General features: G+C 49.2%; 1 protein-coding gene across 1 annotated transcript; it reads right to left on the bottom strand.

Moving 5' to 3' along the window:
• Nucleotides 1-453: 453 nt before the first annotated feature.
• Nucleotides 454-25,458, bottom strand: LOC119953948 (hyaluronan synthase 1-like). Its single transcript, XM_038778664.1, has 5 exons — nucleotides 25,439-25,458; nucleotides 21,738-22,476; nucleotides 10,964-11,189; nucleotides 10,179-10,311; nucleotides 454-1,250 (listed from the first exon to the last, which is right to left on the bottom strand). The coding sequence occupies exons 2-5, from the start codon at nucleotides 22,437-22,439 to the stop codon at nucleotides 575-577; spliced, it is 1,737 nt and encodes a 578-aa protein (XP_038634592.1). The 5' UTR covers nucleotides 22,440-22,476; nucleotides 25,439-25,458; the 3' UTR covers nucleotides 454-574.
• Between the last annotated feature and the right edge of the window lie 882 nt (nucleotides 25,459-26,340).

The raw sequence follows: 26,340 nt of genomic DNA, 5'->3' as shown, positions 1-26,340 counted from the left end.
ACTTGTTAGCATAAAGACACTGAGGTTAGTTATAGTGTCCCATATTGTCACTCTGAACGAACAGTCTTCGCTGTCTGTTTGATAAGTGGTGCATTTACCCAATACTGATGAAGGAGTTCCAAATATATCTGTGGTTATATACAGAATGAAGCTGGCAGAGAGCTGGGAGATAGTATCACAACACTCTTCTGGCTATAAAAGGTGCACTGCTCAGGTGGATATCAGAGAAAAATTATGTCAGGAATAAAAAAAATCTCAATTCATGTTTGTAAAATATGTTCCACGTATTTTCTTTTTCAAATTTAGAGTACCCAATTCATTTTTTCCAATTAAGGGGCAATTTAGCGTGGCCAATCCACCTAGCCTGCACATCTTTGGGTTGTGGGGGTGAAACCCACGCAGACACGGGGAGAATGTGCAAACTCCACACGGACTGTGACCCAGAGCCGGGATCGAACCTTGAACCTCGGCGCCGTGAGGCAGCAGTGCTAACCACTGCGCCACCGTGCTGCCCACTGTTTCACGTATTCTTCAAAATTTTCAGTAATTGTGAAGCGATTTACACAAAATCTATTTACACTTCAACAAGGTACATTGCAGTGTTCCTTTTACACCGATGCCATGACCATAGCTGGTAAATTGCAGCCATTGATGCCCAGTATGAAAACAAGGCCAGTGCACCATAGAGAACGTAATTTTTATATGATGGTTGTTTAGTGTGGATCCAAGATGCTTCAATCTCCAAGAATATAGTCTCAATAAAACCCACAAGGAGGATGATCCCCCACACCAACAGCGGAAGCAATGGGATGTAGTTCTTGACTCTTTCTTTGCGTCCAGATGTTCCCCAGTTGGTATTGTTAATGGTAAGAAGAGAAAAGCATTTGATTGGCAGCAGTCCACTCAGATAGATGACAGGATACAGTGATACTAATATCATCACCAGACCTCCATTCAGGCATGCAGCGTGGAATGCTTTGAGCAGTGCAATGCCATGGAAGCAAAGGAGCACCCAAAGAATGTCCAACAGATATCCATGGTAGAATATCTTGACGATTGTCACACCAATGAAGACGGGCAATATCCCCATGACTACAGACTCATACGTAATCCACAGACTTTGCTTGTGCCACCAGAGGGGACTGTAGAACCACTCAATGAAGGATGACTTGGTCCATCGTATTTGTTGATTAAGCCAACGCAGATATTGAGCTGGGGTTTCTGTGTAGCACCAAGCTTTGGGTGTATACCTGGGTGAAACAAATGAGATTTCATTAATTTCTGTATTTAACTTTCATTTTAAAACAACCACAGTTAATGCATCTTTCAATATTGTGAACCAGCTACAACACTGGCATCTACCCAGCAATATTCAAAATTGCCCGGGTGTGTCCTGTAGACAAATTGAACCCAGCCAATTACCGCCCTATCAGTCTACTCTCCATCACCAGCAAAGTGATGGAAGGAGTCATTAACAGTGCTATCAAGCAGCACTTACTCAGTAGTAACCTGCTCATGGACACTCAGTTTGGGTTCCGCTAGGGTCACTCAGTTCCTGACCTCATTACAGCCTTGGTTCAAACATGGACAAAAGAGCGGAATGTCAGAGGTGAGGTGAGATTGACTGCCCTTGACTTCAAGGCAGCATTTTAAAAATATATATTTTAAATTTTTTGCTAAGTACAAAACAGTAAAACATGAAAAGCAAACCCGAAGAAACAACAACACCCCCCCACCGCCCTCCAGAATCCCCCTCCCCACCCCCCCCCAACATCTGACGGTGACAAGCTCTTTAAAGTAGAACATACACAGCTGCCATCTTTTGTAGAACCTCTCAATTGCACCCCCTTATGGTATACTTAATTTTCTCAAGGTGTAGAAACTCCATTAGATCCCCCAGCCATACTGAGGCCTTGGCTGGAGAAGCTGACCTCCACTTCAATAGAACCCACCTGCGAGAAATCAGCAAGGCAAAGATGAAGACATCTGCACCTGCACCCATCTGCAACTCTGGCAGGTCTAACACCTCGAATATGGCCGCTAGGGGACAATATTCCAATTCGCCGACATGGTGCTGAAAAAGGAGACCCAGAATCTCACCAGCGCAGGACATGCCCAGAACAAACGTACCTAGTTGACACTCCCCCCCCAACAGCACTCACACTTATCCTCCAATGCCAACCCCTCGACTGGCAGTCCCTCTGCAGGACCGTTTTCCGAATCCTGGCTACCTTGCCCACCCAAATAAAGGACAAGCTCAATCTCCCCGCTCCTACAAAAAATTTTGGTAAAAAGAAATAGTGGACATTGGAATAAAGACAAAAACCGGGTAGAATATTCACCGTTACAGATTGAACACGGCCTGCCAAAGATAAAGGAAGGCTATCCCACCTCTGTAGATTGGCCTTAACCCTACTCACCAGACTCGTAAATTTAATTTATGAAACCGGGCCGAATCCCGAGCAACCTGCCAAAGGAATGGAACACCCCCAGATTAGCTCCGTTCTTTAGCGAGCTAACCGGAAAACACACACTAATTTCCAAATTTAGCTTGTATCCGGAGAAAGCTCAAAGCCGCTTCAATGCTCCATTATGTCCCCATTGACGGAACTGGGTCCGCAATGTTTAATAACATCATCAGCATACAGGGGCACCCGATGCTCCACACCCCCTCTTCCTCACTGTCCGCTCCACTTTTCCAAATTCCTCAAAGCGATGGCCAAAGGATCAATCAGCAGTACGAACAGGAGACAGGACAAAGGGCACCCCTGCCTCATTCCCCTGTGCAACTGGAAATATCTCGAGTTCACATTATTCATACGGACCCTGGCCCTTTCCTTATATAGTAACTTGGCCCACCACAGGAACTGGGGCCCTATCACGAACTGTTCCAACACCGCGAACACGTAGCTCCACTCAACCTTATCAAAGGCCTTTTCTGCGTTCAAAGCCACAATAACCTCCGGTTCCCCCCTTCTGACGGGAACAAAATCACACCCAACAAGTGCCACACGTTAAAGGAAAGCCGCCTACCGTTTACAAACCTCGTTTAATCCTCACCAACAACGTGAGGGAGAGACACTCCTCCAACCTGAGCGGCAACACCGTAGCCAAAACCTTTGCGTCCACATTCAATAACGAGATGAGCCACTACGATCCACACTCCACTTATCTTTCTTTAATAGGAGCGAGATAGATAGCTGATGTGCCATCAATTATAACAAAGACGAGTTGTGGAACAAAACTGTGGCTTTAAAAAGCTAAACGAGAACCTGCTGGCAACTGATCAGGAACTGGAGCAGGGCCATAGGTCTGCCACCTTTATACAGAGCCTGAGGGGAGGAGCCAGAGGCGGAGCCAGCAGAGACAACAAACAATATATACAATACAGTAACAGTGGTTTACCACATTCACCACCTGTTAAAAAAAAGAGTCCGGTGGGGGTGAAGTGGACTTAAAGATCGAGTCTGTCGGGGGCTTTGACCTTCCACCATGAATGCCTCAGTCCCAGCTGTGATGTGGGCACTGGTGTTGAGACCTGCGTGTCCGGGAGCGTGTCATCTTCATCTTCATCCAGTAGTTGAGTCGGTGGAGAGGGAGACGGTGTAGGGGCTGGGGTGGTGGTGATGGTCACTGGGGAGCCTGCGGGAGCCAAATCCCAAAGGGAGACTGTGTCCTGCCACCCGTCATGGTGTGCCACGTAGGCATATTGTGGGTTGGCATGGAGGAGAAGAACCCTTTCGATCAGGGGATCTGATTTATGACTCCTCGCATGCTTCCGGAGGAGGACGGGTCCTGAGACTGTGAGCCAGGACGGGAGAGAGACCCTGAGGTGGACTTCCTGGGGAAGACAAACATTCGTTCGTGAGGGGTCTCATTGGTGGCAGTGCACAGGAGCGACTGGATGGAGTGGAGCGCATCGGGAAGGACCTCCTCCCAGCGGGAGACTGGGAGACTTCTAGACCGTAGACTTCTAGACTCCACCTGTCCGTTTCCCCGGGAGTTGTAGCTGGTAGTCCTGCTTGAGGCGAGGCCCTTGCTAAGCAGGAACTGACGCAACTCGTCACTCATGAAAGAGGAACCCCGATCGCTATGGATGTAGGTGGGGAAACCGAATAAGGTGAAGAGACTGTGCAGGTCCTTGATGACAGTGGCAGAGGTCATGTCAGGGCATGGGATGGCGAAAGGGAAACGTGAGTACTCGTCAATAATGTTGAGGAAGTACACGTTATGGTCAGTGGAGGGGAGGGGCCCCTTGAAGTCGATGCTAAGGCGCGCAAAGGGCAGGAAGCCTTTACCAGGTGCGCCCTGTCTGGCCGATAGAAGTGTGGTTTGCACTCTGCGCAGACCTGGCAGTCCCTGGTCATGGTCCTGACCTCCTCGATGGAGTAAGGCAAGTTGCGGGTCTTGATGAAATGAAGAAAACGGGTGACCCCCGGGTGACAGAGGCCATTGTGGAGGGCCTGAAGTCGGTCTACTTGTGCGCTGGCACATGTACCACGGGATAGGGCATCTGGGGGCTCATTGAGCTTCCCAGGTCGATACAAGATATCGTAATTGTAGGTGGATATTTCGATCCTCCACCTCCGGATTCTTGATCTTGCTCCGCTGTGTGTTATTAAACATGACCGTTGGTCAGTGAGGAGAGTGAATCACCTGCCGGCCAGGTAATGCCTCCAATGTCGCACAGCTTCCACAATGGCTTGGGCTTCCTTTTCGATGGAGGAGTGCCGAATTTCGGAGGCCTAGAGGGTACGGGAGAAGAAAGCCACGATCCTGCCCGCCTGGTTGAGGGTAGCGGCCAAAGCAAAGTCAGACGCACTGTTCTCCACCTGGAACGGGATGGACTCGTCTACTGCGTGCATTGCGGCTATGGCAATATCTGCCTTGATGCGGTTGAAAGCCAGGCAGGCCTCAGCCGCCAGGGGAACAAGCGGTAGATTTAATGAGTGGACGGACCTTGACCGCATAATTGGGGACCCACTGTGTATAATAGGAGAAGAACCCCAGGCATCTCTTCAGGGCCTTGGGGCAGTGGGGCGGGGGAGTTGGGGGGGGGGGGGGGGGGGGGGGAGTTCCAGGCGGGGCGCATGCAGTCGGGGTCAGGCACTAGGACCCCGTTTTCCACCACGTCGCCAAGGATGGCTGGGCGGGTTGTGCGGAAAACGCATTTCACCTTATTATATGTGAGATTAAGGAGCTTAGCGGTGTGGAAGAAATGTCGGAGGTTAGTGTCATGGTCTTGCTGGTCTGGCCGCAGATGGTGACATTATCCAGATATGGGAATGTGGCCCACGGCCCGTACTGGTCAACCATTCAGTCCATCACTCGTTGGAAGACCGAGACCCCATTGGTGACGCCAAAGGGGACCCTGAGGAAGTGGCCTGCCTTGGTCTGCTTTAAAAGCCAGCGATTTAGCCCAGTGTGCTAAACAGCCCCTAAATTGCCCCATCTGCCTCGAAGGCAGTGTATTGGTGGCCCTCCAGGCAGATAGGGAGCTGGTGGTACGCGGACTTCAAGTCAACAGTGGAGAAGACTCGATACTGCGCAATCTGATTCACCATATCAGATATGCGGGGAAGGGGGTAGGCATCGAGCTGAGTGTTCCGGTTGATCGTCTGACTGTAGTCGAGGACCATCCGGTGCTTCTGCCCAGTCTTGACAATCACCACTTGGGCTCTCCAGGGAGTGGTACTGGCCTCTATGATCCCTTCCCACAGGAGTCGCTGGACCTCTGACCTGATAAAGGCCTTGTCCCGGGCACTATCATCTGCTCCTATTGGCGACGGGCTTATAGTCCGGGGTGAGGTTATCGAAGAACAAGGGTGGAGCGACCTTAAGGGTTTATAGCAGACCAAGGCAGGCCAGCAGCACGGTTCAATTCCCGTACCAGCCTCCCCGAACAGGCGCTGGAATGTGGCCACTAGGGGCTTTTCACAGTTTGAAAACCCCATTTGAAGCCTACTTGTGACAATAAGTGAGGGGGGGGGGGGGGGGGCAGGGGTCCAGCGAACTTCAAGGTAAGGCTTCGGAGGTGGCACTGAAAATCAAGACCCACTAATAGGGCAACGCAGAGATGAGGGAGGACGTAGAGCTTGAAATTAGCGTACTCTACGCCCTGTACCGAAAGGGTTGCGACACAGTACCCCCGGATCTCCACGGAATGTGATCCGGAAGCCAGGGAGATTTTCTGGGTCACAGGTAAAATTGGGAGGGAGCAGCGCCTTCCGTATCTGGGTGGATGAAGCTGTCAGTGCTCCCGGAGTCAAAGAGGCAGGTCATCTCGTGCCCGTTAATCCGGACGGCCATCATGGATTTAGTGAGGTGATGAGGCCGAGACTCGTCCAGGGTGATGGAGGCGAGCTTCGGAAGGTGGGTGGGCTGGTCGAGGGTAGCAGAGGGCAGCGTACGACTGGGTGAGCAGGGGTTCCGGGAGGCAGCGGGGTGATTTCAAGATGGCGGTCTCCATGGGTCGTGCATGGCGGGTAGCGTTGAAGATGGCGGCTCCCACGGGTCGCATGTGGCGGGTAGCGTCGAAGATGGCAGCCCCCTCAGGTCACACGTGGCGGGTAGCATCGAAGATGGCGGTCCCCACGGGTCACACGTGGTAGATGACGTGGTAGACGGGGGCAGTCCCCACAGGTAACATGCACGCTGCTGCTGCTGGGTTTGGAAACTTTAGGAACAGGTCGGGCCTGGCAGACTTTGGTGAAGTGGCCCTTCTTTCCACACCCGTTGCAGATCCGTGCTGGGCAGCGTTGTCTGGGGTGCTTACCCTGGCCACAGAAGTAGCATCTCGGGTCTCCGGAGTTGGCGGATTGATGCGCGGCACAGGCTTGCGACGCAGGGGGCGCCCATGAAGTCCACGAGGGTGCCGCGTGGTCGGAGTGAAGACATCCATGTTATGGAAGGCAACTTCCAGTGAATTCAAGAGCTGCACTGTCTCTTGGAGTAAGAATGTACCCCCTTCTAGCAGGCGCTGGCGGATGTAGTTAGATTTTATGCCAGCGACATAGGCGTCCCTGATCAGCAGCTCCGTGTGCTGGACAGCCGATACCGCCTGACAACTACAGTTCCGGCCGAGTACCCGCAAGGCACGCAGGAATTCGGCCGGCAATTCTCCGGAGCGTTGACACCTCGTGGCAAGGCTGGTTTAGAACACTGGGCTAAATCGCTGGCTTTTAAAGCAGACCAAGGCAGGCCAGCAGCACGGTTCAATTCCCGTACCAGCCTCCCCAAACAGGCGCTGGAATGTGGCGACTAGTGGCTTTTCACAGTAACTTCATTTGAAGCCTACTTGTGAAAATAAGCGATTTTCATTTCGTTTCATTTCATTTCAGATGCCTAGCGTACACCTCATTTACTGCCTTTACATACTGCCCCTTCAGCAGCGTTATCGCCTCCATGTACGAGGCAGCGTCCCTGATAAGGAGGAAAACCTGTGGGCTTACCCGGGCGTTGAGGACTCGAAGCTTGTGGATGTCGCCAATGGCGTCGGCAGCAGATTCGAGGTAAGCTTCAAAGCAGCTGAGCCAGTGGTCGAATGTCACAGTGGCGTCGGCTGGTTGGGGTCCAGTTCCAGGCGATCAGGCTTGAGTGATGCATCCATCTTAAGCGTTAAGCTTATTAAATTGATGTGCCATCAATTATAACAAAGACAAGTTGTGGAACAAAACTGTGGCTGTAATAAGCTAAACGAGAACCTGCTGGCAACTGATCCCGAACTGGGGCAGGGCCAGAGGTCGGCCACCTTTACACAGAGCCTGAGGGGAGGAGCCACAGGCGGAGCCAGCAGAGACAACAAATATATGCAATACAGTAACAGTGGTTTACCACAATACCTGCACCATCATCTTCGGGAATGACCCCCACACCACAGAATCTTCAAAAGCCCCCACTAGCAATGGTACCAGCTGGTCAGCAAAACATTTATAAAATTCCACTGAGAACCCATCAAGCCCCGGCACCTTGCTGTCTGCATGCTCTCTATTGCCTTCCAAACTTACTCAATCTCCAGTGGCTCCTCTAACCCTTCCCAATCCTCCTCCTCCAACACCTCCAAAAATTCCCCCATGTCAGACTCATCCTCTGATGACCCCGACCTGTACAACCTTTCATAAAACGCCTCAAACAACCCATTCACCTTGTCTTGTGCGGCCACCAGCCCGCCCTCCATATCCCGCATTTGGACGATCACTCAGGAGGTTGTCTGCCGCCTCAACTGGCCATCCAACAACTAACTGGCCTACTCCCCATATTCATACATTGCCCCCTTTGTGCGCCACAGCCGGCTCACTGCCTTAAACTGCATCTGCACTCTCTTCCTGCTGGCCAGGAACTCTGGAATGGGGTCCTCTGAGCACTTCCCGTCCACCTCCAAAATGTCATCCACCGGCCGCTGGCGATCCTCCCTAACCTCCCTATTGACTTGCGCCTTATATGAAATTATCTCTACTCTCACCAATGCCTTTAAGGCTTCCCACAGCACCAAAGGCAAAACCTCCCCATTGTTATTAAACCTGACATATTCATCATTCGCCCATGCCGGCCTCACGCAAAACCCCAAATCCGCTAACAGCCCCACACCTAAACTCTATGCCGGCCGTTGGGACGGCCCCCTCTCTAACACCATCTCCACCAGGTGCAGAGCATGGTCCGAGATAGCAATCGCGGAATATTCCGCTTTCTTCACCCCCAGCAACAGAGATCTCCCCATTATAAAGAAATCGATAGGCAAGTGCACCTTATGCACAGCAAAAAGGAGAATTCCCTGCCCCCCCCCCCCCAGTGCAAAAACCACCAGGGATCCACTACCCCATCTCTCCCATAAATTTTGTATCCAATTGGCTACCTCGCCCTGGATTTGGTGAAATTTACCATTTTGCTACAACCTACCATGCGATACCTTGTCAAAGGCTTTGCTAAAGTCCATGTAGACATCTACCTTCTTGGTTACCCCTTAAAAAAACTCAATCAAATTCATGAGACATGACTTTCCCCTTACAAAGCCACGCTGACTTTCCCTAATTAGCCCTTGTCTGTCTAAATGCCTGTAGATCCTGTCCCTCAGAATATCTTCTAACAATTTACCCACTACAGAAGTAAGGCTGACCGGTCTGTAGTTCCCAGGCTTATCCCTACAGCCCTTCTTAAACAAGGGCACAACATTTGCTACCCTCCAATCTTCAGGCACCTGTCCTGTGGCTGTCAGTGATTCAAATATCTCAGCCAGGGGGCCGGCAATTTCCTCCCTAGCCTCCAACAACGTCCTGGGATACACTTCATCAGGTCCTCTTCACTAATATCTGGAGACTTGCACCAAAATTAGGAAAAGTGTCCCACAGACTCGCCAAACAATAGCCTGACATAATCATACACACAGAATAATTCAACCAACTTCCCAGACATTCCACACCATCCATGAGTATATCCTGAAGGTAGCGTGGGCACAGATTTAATTCTGGGTGGGGGGCTGCTAGTACCCACTGGACTGTATCACAACAAGAAGCAGTGACTTCCGAAGAGAAGATGAGAATGTTCGGGAAAGTGAACCATAAAAAGAAGCAAAGAAAATTCATTGTTTTTTTTTAATTTAGAGGACCCAATTATTTTGTTTTCCAATTAAGAGGCAATTTTAGCCTGGCCAATCCACCTAACCTACACACCTTTGGGTTGTGGGGGTGAAACCCACGCAGACACGGGGAGAATATGCAAACTCCAGACGGACAGTGACCCAGGGCCAGGATTCGAACACGGGTCCTCAGCGCCGTAGGCAGCAATGCTAACCACTGTGCCACATTCTGCCCTTCATTGTTTTAAAATTTTTTTTAGAGTACCCAATTCATTTTATTCCAATTAAGGGGCAATTTAGCATGGCCAATCCACCTACCCTGCACATCTTTGGGTAGTGGGGGCAAAACCCACGGAAACACGGGGAGAATATGCAAACTCCACATGGACAGTGACCCAGAGCCGGGATCGAACCTGTGACCTCAGCGCCGCGAGGCAGCAGTGCTAACCACTGTGCCACCGTGCTGCCCCTTCATTGTTTATTTTTAAAATACGACTAAGAAATCCTCATTCATTTAAGTGGAAGTGACAGGCCTGGGTGTATAATTTTGGCTACCATACAATTCTTTTGATTAAAAAAATGAGTAGAAAATAGATTAATCTCTTACTTGGTGGAGTAGCCTAGACTAAGCACCCTATTAGTCAGGTGACGATCGTCTCCCATTGTGCACCGAGTCCCCAGGAATCTCTGATTGTACCAGGGTTCTAGTAGCTGTTGGAGCAAGGTATTCCTATACATCCCTGAAACAGAAAGTCAATGTTCGAATTGAAAACAGATTATGGACCTGCGTCTGGTCAAACAGATCAGTATGTGATGATAAATGGTTCTCCTACCAGGGATAGGAGTTGAAATTGAAATAGTTCGAAGTGAGCTATTGAGGAAGTCAGACATGATAGCAAAGCCAAATAACACCAACAGAAGCCTGACAACATATCTCCCTCTTGTCTCTGGCAGTTTACCAATATTTCAATGCTCAGTTCCCCTCCTGAACTTTTCTCTCTTGCTCTAAGCTCCGATACACTTCCTTCTCCCTGCATTCTCATTGTGTTTGAATCAAGACTCTCTACACTGTCTCCCATTCCAACTCACTCATTACCAGGATTTGAAACTGTCAAATGCATCACATCCCCCAGTCTGTACTTTATACTTCAAATGGCTGACTTTTAAAACCCAAACATGGCAGCGTTGCTATATGACTGACCTTCTCTTTGACGCTTGGTGCATGTTGGAAAATGTTTCTTTTTCTGAGTTGACTAAAAGGTAAGGTCCACAACTTAGGCCTAATTTGCAGGGATTGCATCTGTACAGAGAAATCTATGAAAGGATTTTATTTTAAACAGTCTGGGATCATGACATCCTCCAATAAGACCCTGATTTGTTCCATTGCCTTACCTAAAGGTCCACTGATACACGACACACAGTCAAAGTAAGACTGGCAAGCTCTTTCTATATTGAACGTGATCCAGTAACGCAGGCTGCTAATGACGCTAATGAATGAGTCAGTGACGTTGAGTACTCGAACTTCTCCTCCAACTGCTCCATAGTTTTCCTTTGAATCTAAAACTTTAACCAGTTCCATAGTTGCTTGTGAGTCAAGCTTTGTATCCGAATCACAGACCTAAAATATAGACAATCAGACAATCCACTGATAAACATGTACAATTCATGGCTAAAGGTAAATAATCAATTGGTAAATATACATTAAAGGTTATTTAGTAAGTTCACTCAGCTAACAGTGATCATCATCCAGTGGCAGAAAATATCTGTTATCAGGCACATGGTTTTCATTATTTTCTGAACACGATAATGAATAACCATAAAGTTATGTTGCCAGAGCACCCTATATGTGCTGTTGGCAGGCCAGGATTCCATGGGCTCATTACATTTTTCCTATAATATGTTAGCTAATCATTCACCTGACTATATCTGCATCGAGAAAACTGTCCAGGTCAATAATATTGGGCTGTTCCTGTTGTATCTGTATGTCCAACTTTAGCATTATTGAAAAGACTGTCTTCAGATACTTGGATTGATCTGGATATATCAATATTTCAAGCACATGTAATTTATACATTAAATGATCACCAACCAAAAATTCATTCCAGATGTGAAGAATGAAAAGGCCAAGTGAGGTATTGAATGCTGTGTTGTGCATCATCTAATACACTGTGAATCAGTGTTCCAACTGGGATGGGAGGGGTGTGCAGTTTTGCCAGCCCCACTACTGCACAGGTCGCACCATTAGCGACAGTCAGGTGGCACTGCTATGGCGCCAGGCTGGCACTGTCAGAGTACCCAGGTGGCATCAGAAGTGCCAATCTGGTATTCTGTTTGCGCACCTGATCCAGGCTGGGGTTGCCCGGCGTGGGATCCCGGAGAGAGGGAGGCCGGGGACCCTCACACAGTATGTTTGGGTTTGGTGGGGGTGGGCGCGAGGTAAGAGATTGTTTCGGGGGCCTTGGAGATTGGGATGCCATTTAAAAATGGTTTAAAAAGTTCTGGCGAGCAGAGCTCCCCACTGTACAAAACGGGGCTACGCAGGGCCTCAGCCGCGCGTTCCAGGTTCAGGCCCCTTATTCAACGCAAGTGGCATTGAACAGCCATGTATTTCTGAGCACTGCTGGGAAACTCATGGCTAAACGCATTCAGGAGAATCGTGCCCTATGTTTTTATCTCTTATCATTCAAATTTGTGTACTAATGATGAGGATGAAAGCACAGCAAAACAAAAGTGGAGGTGAAGCAGATGGTGTGCCCTGCTGAGGATTTTGAATGTGATGAAAGGGAAAAAGGAAAGCCCAAGACCACAAGACCTTGGCGGCATGGTGGCGCAATGGTTAGCACTGCTGCCTCACTGCGCCGAGGACACGGGTTCGATCCCGACCCTGGGTCACTGTCCATGTGGGGTTTGCACATTCTCCCTGTGCCTGCGTGGGTCTCACCCCCGCAACCCAAAGATGTGCAGGGTAGGTGGATTGACCCCGCTTTGGTCAAATTGCTCCTTAATTGGAAAAAAAAGAATTGGGTAGGCCAAATTTATTAAATTTTTTTAATTAAAAAAAACTCCACAAGATGTGGAGAAACGAGCAGAGGGTCTTTAGGCCGTGGGCAGGTCACTACTGACTGAAATGGAAAGTGACAAAGAAAGTGACGCATTGATTGAGAGGAACGACTGGAAATACTGCACATTAGCAATGCTGAATGTAGACTGACATTGAATGTGGTTGTAAAGAGGCTGGGCTTGTTAGCACTGTAAGATCAATCATAGCTGTTGAATTTTTTTTCCCATGTGATAGCCTGGAAAAGATATTCATGAATGAAGAAGCTCAGTGTTGTTTTGATATCTGCAATTATTTATAGTACTAATCAGTATACTTTAAAAAAAGTATTTATGGGACGTGAGCGTTTCTGGTAAAGCCAACATTCTTTACACTTGAGAAGGTGGTGGTGAGCTGCATTCTTGAACCACTGCAGTCCAGCACTGAGCTGAAGGCACTCTCATACATCAGATGACAGGTCACAGATCTGAAATATTAACCCTGTTTCTCTCTCCAAATATGCTGCTGTACCTGCTGAGTGTTCCAACATTTCTGTTTATATATTTGAGGAATACAGTACCATCTTTATTTAGAAGGAACCATTTTCAATTCACCAGTGAATAAAGTAACCCATCTGATCCCACCTGAGATGGCAAACTGCCTTTTCTCTTTCAATACAAATTCAGTAAAAGATACTGTGCATTTTTGGTATTTTCTCTCATTATTTTGAAGCACTAGTACACTGCCATGGCTTCTGCATTCTATCTATCTCTAATGTTCCATTTGGAGCTAAGCTGAAAACCAAATGTGTGGCAGGGTCGGATCAGTACATGGCTTTTGATTAACTCGTGTTTCAATGCTGCTGACCAAAATATGTTGAAAAGCTTAATTCCCAATGCATCATGAGGCACTGGTGAGACCATATCTAGAGTACTGTGTGGAGTATCGGTCTCCTTATGTAAGGAAAACGGTAAATGCGTTAGAAGCAGTTCAGAGAATGTTTATTTGACTAATACCTGGAAAGGGCGGGTTGTCTTACAAGGAGAAGTTGGAGAGGTTACATTTGTATCCACGGAGTTCAGAAGAGTACGGGGCGACGTAATTGAAACCTTTAAGATGCTGAGGGGTATTGACAGGGTGGATGTGGAGAGGATGTTTCCTCTTGTCGGAGAATCTCGAACTAGCGATCACTGTTTAAACATCAAGGGTAATTAATTTAAGATGCAGATGTCGAGAATTTGTTTCTCTCAGAGGATCGATGGTGAGTTCCAGAAACCCTTCCTCCAAATGCAGAGGAAACAGAATCTTTGAATATTTTTAAGGCAGAGCTAACCAGGTTCTTGATTAACAAGGAGAGGTTAAAGGTTATCGGAGGTAGGCAGCAATGTGGGGTTGAGGTTAAAATTGATCAGCCATGATTTTATCGAATGGCCGAGCAGGCTCAGGGCACAAGTGCTCTATTCTCACTCCTAACCCATGCTTAAGGGCAGCACGGTAGCACAAGTGGATAGCACTGTGGCTTCACAGCGCAAGGGTCCCAAGTTCGATTCCCCGCTGGGTCACTGTCTGTGCGGAGTCTGCACGTTCTCCCCGTGTGTGCGTGGGTTTCCTCCGGGTGCTCCGATTTCCTCCCACAGTCCAAAGACGTGCGGGTTAGGTGGATTGGCCATGATAAATTGCCCTTAGTGACCAAAAAGGTTATTGAGTTACGGGGATAGGGTGGAAGTGAGGGCTTAAGTGGTTCGGTGCAGACCCGATGGGCCAAATGGCTTCCTTCTGCACTGTATGTTCTATGTATGTTCGTATGACACAGAAATATAGAGGAAAATAAAATCTGTGTGTCCTATTTACATTTTAGAAATTTCCAGATGCAAAATTGATTTCTGCCGTCCATATCAAATAGGCGCCAATCCTCCCTGTTCTGTAATTCTGATATTACAGCATGACAAAATTACTGACGGGAACATGCTGAATTACCATGGGATAAAATGGAAGCTGCCTAACTAGAGAGCAGGGCCAAATGGCAATAATATTAACAAATAACCTGATGTGCAATGAAACAAGTTGGAAGCATACTTACTATAACTAATTGGTACACAGCTTTAGATGCTATGCATACAGATGAATGGGATAATGAACATTGACTGTTGCTGAAAAGCTTTGGGCTGCTGCATTATTCCAGTTACTTTGTTCTAGTTACTGGCTCATCAGTCAAGGTTCTGCCTTGTGACTAAAGGGAGGGTGTTCACTGTGTGACATTCTTGAAAATGTTCTAAAATTGAACATGCAGTTATGTGCTTGTTCAGTACCCCGATGACCTAAGCAGTGGTAGTTCTATTCAAGACATTCAAACTTCAAAGATTTTTTTTTTGCGTTGGTGGAAAGAAATGAAAATGAACAAGATCAACAGGATATCGAAATGCTTACACACCAATGGTGTTCTGGTTTGATCGCTAGCCTGTGCTGAGTTAGCTGGGTAACATTGGAGAACCTGTAGTTAGCCTCAGTGCCCTCGGGCCAAGGAGGGGTAAAAATTAGCCACAGTTCCTAATCCTGTTGCCCGACTGAAAAATGTGTTAGAACCAGTTTGCCTGGATCTCCCTCATGATCCAAATCAAATAGCAACAACAGTAGAGCATGCCGCTCCTCAAGGCTATTCTGTCATTTGTTTAAATCAGGACTGATCTGTATCGTAACTTCACCTTGGGCCAGGATTTTGAATTGGCTTTTGGCCAATCTTCAGATTTTCCCACCATACTGATACAAATCCCACCACTGGTGGGCCCGGAAAATCCCACCTGAGGTTTCCGTGACCTTGAATATCCTTACCTTACAAAAATTGATCAAGCGGTTTTAAATTTTCAATCAGACTCCCGGGCCCCAGCAGCTTCTTGGGAAAAGAGTCCCAGATTTCCACCAATACTTCTGTGGACTCCCCCACCAAGTCAAATAGTTTCGCTCTATTTACCTTATCAAATCATTGATTCATCAAAAACATTTAGATCTTAATCTCCTGTACTCAATGGAATACGAGCCTAATTTATGCATTCAATCCCCATAATTTAATCATTTTAGTCCAGGTATGATTCTGGCTAATTGTGCTGCCCTTCCTCCAAGGCCAATGCAGTATACTTGCTTTCTCGGCTGGCAATAGAAATTCATGCTTGGGTGAGGTATCAGAAGATGGTCTGTGGAACCATATCTGAATAAAATTCAATGATCCTCGCATTATTAATATTCACTTGCAATGGCCCATCACGTTGATTCCCTTATTTCCCATTTCTTTTATTTTGCCGTTATCATTTTTGATTCATGGACGTTATGTACCTTTAATTCAAGCAAAGGATGTGAGGATCTCAAAGGTTACAAAATAGTAAGTACACTGTGTTAGCTTTTGAACAGTAGATCTCAGACTTCTTGGCACCCGAGAGATCGGAGGGATTCTGTTCAATTGGTTGGCAAAAAGCCATGCAGTGCCCGGTGACAGGCAGTGATTGGGTCCTACCCAAGTGGGATGGTTTTCAGAGAACCAAGGAAAGGCCAGTCAGGCCCTGGATGTTCAGTGAAAAAGCTGTGAGTATCTCTCTCTTTATTCAGAATAGCTGCATAGCTGCTGTATTTCTGAACCTGCAGAGAAGCTGGATGAATCTACAGTAAATCCCATTACAGACTGAAAGCAGAAATCTTGAACTGAAAGCCTAGACTGAAGGAAGATGAGCTAGAAGACAACCATTTATCCTTTTACTTTCATCATTATTTTTACACCCTTTTCCCCTCTGTTTTTTTTGTCTGTGTGTGTGTGTGTGCTAACTAACCGCATGTCCATTCTTCCGCAGGATCTCCAGCTGATGGCGAGGGTCCCCCCCCCCCCCCCCCCTCCACCCAGGCTCCCATGAGAACACCTCGGAGGAGAGCTCCCAGGATGGCACCATACATGCATCACAGCTGTCATCCCCCCTTCCACCCGCGCAGAGACACACACCTCGAGGGGAAACGTTAGTGGACAGGCTTCTGGGGCATATTCTGGTGGGCACCATACAGTTGCAGATGTACATCAGGAGGAGCTAGGAATGCCCAGGCAAAGCTGCAGCCGAGGTCTGCTGGGTTCCAATCAGATGCTGAGTATCTGGACCGGAGTTGATGCAGACGTTAGGGAGCGGCTGTGATATTCAGATGGGAATGTCAGCGCCACTCCAGCAGGTCCATAGCCAACTGGAGAGGTCCAAGAGGCTACGGGCACAGGAGATGTTGCGTGGCACCGAGACCAACACTGCGAGGGTGGCGACCGTAGTGGATTGCCTGATGCACGATGTCAGCAGCGTGAGTGAAGGTGTCCAAGGCATGGCTCAGTCAGTGACGGCCTTGGCTGAGGGCCTCAGTAGACTGTCATGCTTGTTGCGGACGTGACCCAGTCTCAGGTGGGCATTGTCGAGGTTCTGCAGAGCATGGCCCGGTCACTGAGGAGCTTCGGTGAGGGCGTCGACACGATGATGCTGACATTGGGGAGCCGCCAGGGCTGGCAGAGCCAGATCACACAGGGGCAGCCGGGACTCCGTCTCTGTCTCAAAGTGAACCCCAGGGCCCTATGGGCACCAACTGGGAGGAGAGGGTGCCGAGTGCCAACTTGGACCCGTCCTATGGAGTGCTGACAGTGGCCACCAGCTTCCCCAAGTTCCACCCCACTCTCTCACAGGCAGCACACGAGCCAGGGTGGCACAGCTGGGCATGCGGCACTTGCAAGTGCGCTGGGGGCCTCTGTCCCTAGAGGACGCCCGCCAGGGGCATTGAAGGCCATGGGATGTGGTAAGCAGCTTGCCGCCTTCATCCCTTATGTGCAGCCTGAGGAAACACCTAGACGTAGTGGTAGAACAAGGAAGGCTAAGCACGACGAGGATTACTGAGAGGACACTGAGGGATGGGGGGAGAAAGGGGGTAGGTCGGGGGTTGGGTTGGAGTGTGCGTTGGAGGGGAGGGGTTGTGGGAAGAGTGAGTTACACCACTGGGAGAGGGGGCAGTGGTGAACACATGTGTGATTCATTAAAAACCCTTCACCATAACCAGTATAACGCCTCCGGTACTTTCTTATGTAATGATGGCTGATTTCCGAACAATTGCCCATCTCCCAAGACATTCACCGCCCCCAACACACACACAGGCAGGGGTCACACTATGGCATAGATTGAGGAACACCAGCACTCCGCACTCTGTGGGTTATCATCACCTCTCTGCCCTTGACAATAACCATGGGAGGGTAGGAAATGGGGTGGAGGGGGGGGATGGGTAGCGCTGACAGACTTGGCCACGTCCTACATGAAGCGGCGACAATGAGGGCCTCGCCGACCCTCCAGGCTTGCCGCATCCTTACCGCTGCCACCTCTCCTCCAGCCTCGCGTTGGTCCTCCGATTCCTCCCCGGGATTGTCCTCCAGCCCCTGTTGGCCCGGCGCCTCTTCGTCACCCTTGTCCTCCTCCTCCTCAGTGACCACATGCTCCTCCTCCTCCAGTACGCTGCCCCACTGCTGTGCCAGGTTATGGAGGACACAGCAGATCACCACAATACAGGCCACTTTCCAGGGGGCGTACTGCATGGCACTATCGGAGCGGTTGAGGCAACAAACCATATTTTGAGGAGTCCAATGCACCGCGCAACAACAGCCCGGGTGGCTGCATGGCCCACGTTGTATCGGGTCTCCGCATTGGTCACCAGCCTCCGTACTGCCGTCATTAGCCAGGTCCTAAGCGGATACTCCTTATCCTCCGAGAGCCAACCCAAATCCTGGGGTGGTCTTCAAAGAGGTCAGAGATGTCTGACTGGCCCAGGATGTACACTCTCTGGGAAGCGGGCACACACGTGCAAATCTTAAGGTGGTGGTCGCACATGAGCTGGATGTTAAGGGAGTGGAACCCCCTTTCTGTTAAATAGGGCACTCCCAGGTGGCCTGGTAAGCACAAGGTGGCATGCGGCCATCTATCAGCCCCTGGACCTGGGGAATCCTGCTGCCCGGGCATCTTGTTGGGCTTGGTCCATGTCAAAATTTGTATCGTTTTCTGTCTGGGCAAACAGGGCATTTGTGTCCTGTCGGATGCACCTGTGGATTGTAGCTTGAGAGGTGCCACACAAGTCCCCGCTCGAGCCCTGGAATATTCCCGAGATGTGAAAGTTCAGGTCTGCGGTGACTGTGGCGGCAACCGAGAGCGGGCGTCCTCCTCCACGTGGTGCCAAGACCGCGAGGACATGATACAGGTGTCGCACCCTCTGCTTATTGAGGCAGATCCTCCTGCGACACACGCTGTCCGCCATTTAATCCCAGATGGCCTGGAATGGCTCCCAGACTGACCAGCGATGCTTGTACACCATGGGCTGTCACGGCTGGGTCCTCACAGTGTTGGGCAGGGCCTGGCACATGGGCCGCCGCCTCGGGTCTCTGTCGACGCTGCTGCCACCACGGTCTCCAGCGTCTGGCCGCCCGGGCCCATCCCCTGGGTGTTCGGACGTTGGCTGTTGCATCTGTTGTGTTGCCTCCCACAGTGTTCAAGAACAATTGCTGGGCATTTCTCACAGTCTGAATGGGATGTTAGGCAATGACTCCCACATGTTACACGGCACGCCCCCCCCTCCCCCCCCCCCCCCCCCCCCCCCCCCCCACAACACCCGGGCTGTTGTTGCGCGGTGCATTGGACTCCTCAAAATATGGTTTGTTGCCTCAACCGCTCCGATAGTGCCATGCAGTACGCCCCCTGGAAAGTGGCCTGTATTGTGTTCGGAATACATTTGGGTTGTGTGAAGTGCTCACTTAACCTATTAATAGCCTTCAGCCGGATGGCCAGAAACCTCCGCAGTCAGTGGGAATTATGGCTGTGGGTGGACTAGGGTTGCCCACGGAATGGGTTCACATGATCCAGGTGTTGACATGGTGGACCTGCGTGTGGTTGCCCCCCCCCCAACTCCAATACCCCCAACCTCCCCCCATGGTGGCTCATCCCAACCGAGGCTGGATCGCGCCCCCTACCCCTCCTCTCCGAGCAGAGGGACAGCAACCTTGGTGCCCCAGGCTGTTTGCCTGTGAGCGTAGATGGCTACTCACCTTCCTCGGGTCTCCGCAGCAGCCTCTCCGCCAGGATCACGTTTTTAAAAAGGAATACTAATCGGCGCCAGCGTGACCATGTGGTTGGATCATGGGAGCCCGTTGGATATGGGGTGGCTCCCATTAATTACACGGAAATAAGGCTGGTGATTATTGGTTTCTCGCCACACTACGGCGGGATCCTGATTTCACCTACGGGAGCGGGCCAGTGAACAGTTTGGCACCCAGCACCGTTCTCGGTTTTGGCCTCTCCTGCTATTTACCGGCCTTGTTGCACTCTCACTCGAGCACAGCGAGGCCACGGAATCTGCCCTTTGGTGCTTTTTGTTCCTTTCAGTTGTTGACTGGAATTGACCATACACTCGCCCAGGGTCACAACACACCGACCAGTAAGGTTTGGCCTGGACTCTCAAGCACATTTGTACAACATCCTTTAGTTGGAAAATAACCCTGAAAAGGAGGAATAATACGGCATTGGACCAAGTTTTTGTTTACAAAGAAAAAAATTAATTAAATGCTCAAATCATACACCCGGAATTTTCATGTTGAGTAAAGTTGCTTTTATGTCCAAGCTGTAATTTTACACTTATAATTTTCTGTCTTCTCAGACTGAGACAGTTGCACAAATGTATGTGCTAATTATATAAAGAAAATATGCATCAATAATTTAGGGAACTGGGAGCGACACCTCAGATTTGGACCTTATTTAAATTTTTTAACATTATGCTATAACACCAATTTTAATCATTTTTCTTTTTTGCTCAATTTCTGATAAAGCCTGTGATTTGTTACTGTGGAACTCGTCACTAGAGGGTGCACAAGAGCAGTTCAGATCAACTTACCATCACTTTCTCTATGGACAGTCTCTGCACACTTTGCATATTTAATATCTTCCTTCTCCTTGATATCCCATGAATAAAAAAAAAAGGGGCGACACAGTGGTTAGCACTGCTGCCTCACAGCGCCAGGGACCTGGGTTCAATCCCTGCCTTGGGTGACTGTCTATGTGGAGTTTGCACCTTCTCCCCGGAGTTTCCTCCGGTTTCCTCCCGCAGTCCAAAGATGGGGTTAGGTGGATTGACCATGATAGATTTAATGCCCCTTAGTGTCCAGGGATGGGTTTATGGGGATAGGGCAGTGTGGATGTGGCGAGGGAGGGAGCGTAAATAGCTAAAGTGCTCATTCAAAGGTGCAGGCTCGATGGGTCTGAGCTCCTTCTGCACTGTAGGGTTTCTATGACTCTCCGTAATATCTCAGCTAGTATAAGGATGGGTTGTCCCTTTCTGTGAACTTTGAAGCTGGTACTTTAATCTGGGCCATCATGGGGTACAGTAGTGTAGATGTTAGGCTCCAGCCTGTGGTGTTGGGCCTCAGGTAGTGGGGGAGGAGTTGTGGGTGGGGGAAGTCGGTCAGGAGGGTGGTGGGAGAGCCTGGGGAGGGGGTTTGGAAGGAGTGTTGGGGTGGGGGGAATTTGCTATGTGAACGGATGTGTGTGTGTGTGTGTGCGGGTGGGGTGGGGGGGGGGGGCGTTGATGGAGGGTGGGGACTTTGAATTGTTTATAAGATCCTGCCAATTATTAATTTGGTATCATTAAAAGTGGCCATCAAGCTGTTAGTTTGTTGTGAAAAGCCTAACAATGTCTCTATGTGATTCCATCCCACCAATGGTTGATTGCTAAATACACAGAGTTGCATCACTTTGCCATAGCAGCTCAAGAAGTTGGTCCAACACCAGCATTTCAATCCAATCAGGGATGGGGGTAACAAGTCAGCTTTAGCAGTGAGGCTCACATCCTGAGAATACATTAACAGAACTGTGCCGTAGAGCTCTCTGGGCGAATTGAGATCATAGATTCTCAACCCCCGTAGGTGATCAGGATTGAAAAGGAGGAACTGTGAATCATATCTAGGTCAGGTGGGAACTGCGAACATCAGCTCAATTTTCAGTTTCAGAATGCCAAGACAAGAGGAATCTATTTTATGCAGTAGGATCACACCAGTTTAAAGGCTACATGAGAGACACAGGCTCATTACACTAGTCATACCTGAATATAATCCACAGTGTCCCCGATAGCTTTGAAGGCTGTGTACATTCCTTCTCTTTTTCCTCCTCGTTTCTGCATGATGCAAACACAACGTTTGGTGCTGATTAGTGACTCCACTTCTAATCTCTCCGGATTTCCAATACATGCCTCCCCATAAAACAGATTGACAGGGTCAATGCATGGTCGTTTGTTGTTATCCTCCTCTTTATTCTGAATAACTCTGTTAAAATTTCTTGAGTGATAGTTGCCCTTCCACACATATGTCCCAATATCCTCCTTGCAGAAAACCTCCTTGAACATGTCCATCATGTACTGATCTTCTTTCGAGTTCCCGTCAATGACCATGATAATTCTCAGCTTGTGGCTTGGATACTCAATGTTCTTCACAGAGTTAAGACATTGTGCTAGGTACAAAGGGTCTTCCTGGTAAGCAGGTATGATTATGGCTACTGACTTGGTACTGCTACAACGCAAAACATTATCTTCCGGTGTGTTGCACTCTAACATGGCAAAGACTGTTTGAAGGAAAAGATGGATAATGACCAGGGAGCCATACATCCCAAGCGAAATTAGTTTATAACCATTTAAGAGGAGCTGGAATCCTGCCAGATACGCCCAAGACATGCCTAGAAATAACAGCAGTGCAAAGACCATGTTACAAGTTCTATGAGTCATTGAAAGCAGCGCACCGTTGTTATCCATGGCTGGAAAAGATCAAAGTTGACCAATTCTCAGTTGACTGTGGAATGAAAGAGACACAAAACCATAAACTTTGCCAACATGTGCCAGTATGCTGATTCTAATATTCTCTAATTCTACCCACCTATTTTAGTAACAGTCATTTGAATTAATACCGCACCGTAACATAGAAAAAGCTGAAAACCCTTCAGTCAACAAGAAAATGTTGGGTCAAATAATGAGATATTAGGAGTGGCCAGAAAGCTAAGTCACTGATGGGTATTAAAGAAGATGTTAATGATCAAGAAGTGAGTGGAAAGGAATGAGGGATGAAGAGAGCGAATTCCAGAGGGTTCAGGCAGAAGGCAGAGTTTGCAATGGTAGGATGAAGGATGGGGAAAACGTACAAGACTCTGGAGCCAGGGGAATGGATATATTAAAAATTGAGTTAAGGAAAGAAGTCGTGAAGGATTTCAATTGGGGATAAGTAATTTAAAATTATAGACATTGAGCTCCCGAAACCAAAGTGGCTCAGTGAGGCTGGGGTGATGGCTAAGTGGGACTTGAGGTTATGGCAGCAACGTTTTGGATGGAATTAATTTTACGCAGGCTGGAAGACGAGTGACTGGACGAAGGTGCATTGGAATGGAAGGGCCTGGAGGAAACTAACAGATGGGTTGAGAATGGGCAGAGGTGAATGATTTTATAGAGGTGAAGGTAGGTTGTCTTTGTGATGGAGAGGATCGTCAGAAGCTCTGAATAGGGTGGATTTTAAAAAAAAAACAAGGTTGGAAAAGGTCTGGTTTAGCCTGGGAAAGTAGTCATTCCCAGAGCCCTAGGGGTCTCCAAGGCGAAGCCGCTCGCTCCCGGGCGCTGGGTAGATCCGGCGTAGACATATTCAAGTGAGACTAACTACTCAATTGAATATACAAATCTGGATCCTGGCCTCAATGGGCAAGATCCGGATTGCGACGCCTCATGGCGCCTCATCAGGCGCGATAAGACAATAGATCAAGCCCCGTTTCCTAGAGTTGCTTTTGTGAACAGTACACAGGTGAGGGGGGGGGGGGGGGTGAATGAAGGGTTTCATGAGACAAAAGGGGGTTAGAGATGGTATGATAGTCTGCAAGGCAAAGGGATTGAGGATAGATTTTTTAAAGAAGGTCTACACCTAAGATTTCAAAAAGGGCAAAAAGAATTTCCCACCAGCCCTGCACCAATTTTACACAGTTGACAATAATTTGAGAGTATATTGGTCTCACCAAAACATTCCAAATTTAAATATCTGTGGTCTCTTTTAAGTCACCTGCGGTGTTTTCCGCACTTTTCTAAAGATGTTGACCAGAGTACTGGTTCTATAAACTCCTGCAGCTCTCCAACATGTCATCTAAGTGATCATTCTTGCTGAGAGAGCTTGGTCAGTGAATGGGTGAGGTGATTCTCACTGTAGGCCAGACCAGGTCTGGAAATCCTGGGCGAGATTCTCCGGTCGCTGACGCCGAAATCGCATTCAGCGATCAGCCAGAGAATACCAGATTCTGACCAAACCGGGGGGGGCGCTGCTTTCACGAAGGTCCGCCCCCCCCCCCCCCCCCCCAAAGCGGCATACTCGCAGAGTACGCCACACGCCGTAACGACGGGACGTTGCCCGAGGCCCACATGCGATGCTCCGCCCCCGACCGGCCGAGTTCTCAACGTGTGTCTCTCAAGGTCTCAACCGTCAGGAACGCAGCGTGGCAGCTGCGGACTCTGTCCAGCGCCACCAGAGTCGGGGGGAGGGCCGATCCACGGGCAGCGGGGGCTTTGTCAGGGACTGGGGCACTGTTGGTGGGTGGTCTGGGGCTCCTGAGTCGGCCAAAGGGGGGCATTATTTTGCAGGCCGGGTCCGCGGGCTGCCGGCGCCATATTGTACGGTGTGGCCGCTGCAGGCCACCGTTGTGTGCATGCCCAGCCGCAGAAACGGCAATTCTCCGGGCCGTATCAGCAGCTAGATCCGGTTGCCCTACGCTGCTTGGAATTTTCGGGTGTAAAACACCACCGTTCACACGCCGGCGTGAGGGCATCGCCTCACAATCGGAGAATCCAGCCCCATTTGTTCCTTCCTAAAGGAGGGAATTGGCCTTTTAATCTTCGCATCCCTACAGTGCTGAAGGAGGCCATTTGGCCCACCGAGTTTGAACCGACCATCCGAAAGAGCACTCTACCTGGGTCCACCCCACCCACCCAGTCCCCGTAACCTAACCTGCACTTCCCTGGACACACGAAGGGGCAATTTAGCATGGTCAATCCACCTAACCCACACGCCACACAGACAGTGACCCGGGGCTGGGATCGAACCTGGGTCCTCAACGCTGTAGGCAGCAGTGTTAACCACTGACCCACCGTGCTGCCCCTTAGTCCACCTAACCTGCGGGGGAGGAAGCCGGAGCACCCGGAGGAAACCCCCGCTCACCCGGGGAGAAGGTGCAAAGACGGGGTCGGAATTGAACCCAAGTCCCTGCCACTGAGAGGCAGCAGTGCTAAACACTGTGCCTCCGTGAAGCCCATCATGTTTTGAACCGATGAAGCAGTTGGATTTTAACATTGTCCCACAATGCAGACTGCCATGGTGTATTTAAGCTCTTGCTGAATGATTCAAGCCTCCTGAACCATAACCAGTGCATTAACAAACCCACTACAGACTTCTCCACCTCCAAATCCTGACAGAATTAACAGCTGCTTTTGTTTTTGTTTGAAAGCAGATGTGGGTGAATCTAGAGAACATTTACCAAAAGCACACACCCAAAATGTCCAACCCTTTTTTTTTAAATGGAAGAGATCTGGTAAAGTGTTAAAACTTTTTAATATTGTCAGTAAGCTAATGTTACAGAATAATTAAAATAAGCTATTGTAAAAAAAATAATAATAATCTTGTTTGGGTGTGAATATTACTCTTCGTTTTAAAAGCCGTCTGGTAATTATTACCCCGTTTTAATTTGGTGAGTTTTTATACATTTGTGGACAGGAGATGTGAATGACTTTACCTCCAGTCTTTGCCTCCCCGGCGCAGTGACAGTTGGGTGCGCGTGCACGCGCCAGAATCTCGCTCCCGGTTGAATGGAGCCGCGGCCGCGCGCATGGTGGGGGGGGGGGGGGTTAGCTGTTGGGGGACGGGAAGAAGGGCCTCCCTGCACGGGACATGCTGAGGCGACAACTCCAATCTAGGTTTTATACAAGCTGTTGTATAAACATTGCCAATGCATTGGGCTGTCACATTCTACACCATGTGGTTTGGAGGGGGGTATGGGAGGGCTACACCCAATTCTCTCCTCACTCAGTGTCCCTGGAAATGTACTGTCCAGCAAACATGGCTGATGGCTGGGAACCCTGCTTCCTCTACCCCCCCCCCCCCCTCCTCCCCCATTCTCCTTGACAAAGGGCCAATTGTAATGTCCCCATCATTACCCTGGCCAAGGTCCGACCAGGCTTCTTGTTGTATATGCCACCCATTTGACCACCAAGTCATGAGGGGCGAGTCCCACTCCAGAGATCTAGGCTGACACGTAATGCAGTACTGAGGGAGTGCTTTACAGTTGGCCGCATCAACCTTCCAAACGAGATTAAGCCAGACCCCCGTCTGCTTTCTAAGGTGGATGTGTAAAATTCCATGGCACTATTTGAGGAGAGCAGGGGTATTCTTCGCAATGTCCTTGATCAACATTTATCTCTTCCTAACATGGCCATATCGCATTATCCTAGAATGGTTACAACAAGGGCAGCACGGTGGCCTAGTGGTTAGCACAACCGCCTCACGGGACTGAGGTCCCAGGTTCAATCCCGGCTCTGGGTCACTGTCCGTGTGGAGTTTGCACATTCTCCCCGTGTCTGCGTGGGTTTCGCCCCCACAACCCAAAAATGTGCAGAGTAGGTTGATTGGTCACGCTAA

The sequence above is a fragment of the Scyliorhinus canicula genome, chromosome 19, assembly GCF_902713615.1.
Source record: "Scyliorhinus canicula chromosome 19, sScyCan1.1, whole genome shotgun sequence".
Classification (NCBI taxonomy): Eukaryota; Metazoa; Chordata; class Chondrichthyes; order Carcharhiniformes; family Scyliorhinidae; genus Scyliorhinus; species Scyliorhinus canicula.
Note: the sequence above shows the minus strand (reverse complement) of the source record. Positions and strands in the feature narration are given on the sequence as shown.

Coding starts and splice junctions, on each gene's coding strand:
- LOC119953948 (XM_038778664.1), bottom strand. CDS start 22,439: ATGGATAACAACGGTGCGCTGCTTTCAATGACTCATAGAACTTGTAAC. Junction 11,190..21,737: donor ACACTGTGGATTATATTCAG/GTATGACTAGTG, acceptor TCTATATTTTAG/GTCTGTGATTCGGATACAAA. Junction 10,312..10,963: donor GTGTATCAGTGGACCTTTAG/GTAAGGCAATGG, acceptor TTTCTGTTTCAG/GGATGTATAGGAATACCTTG.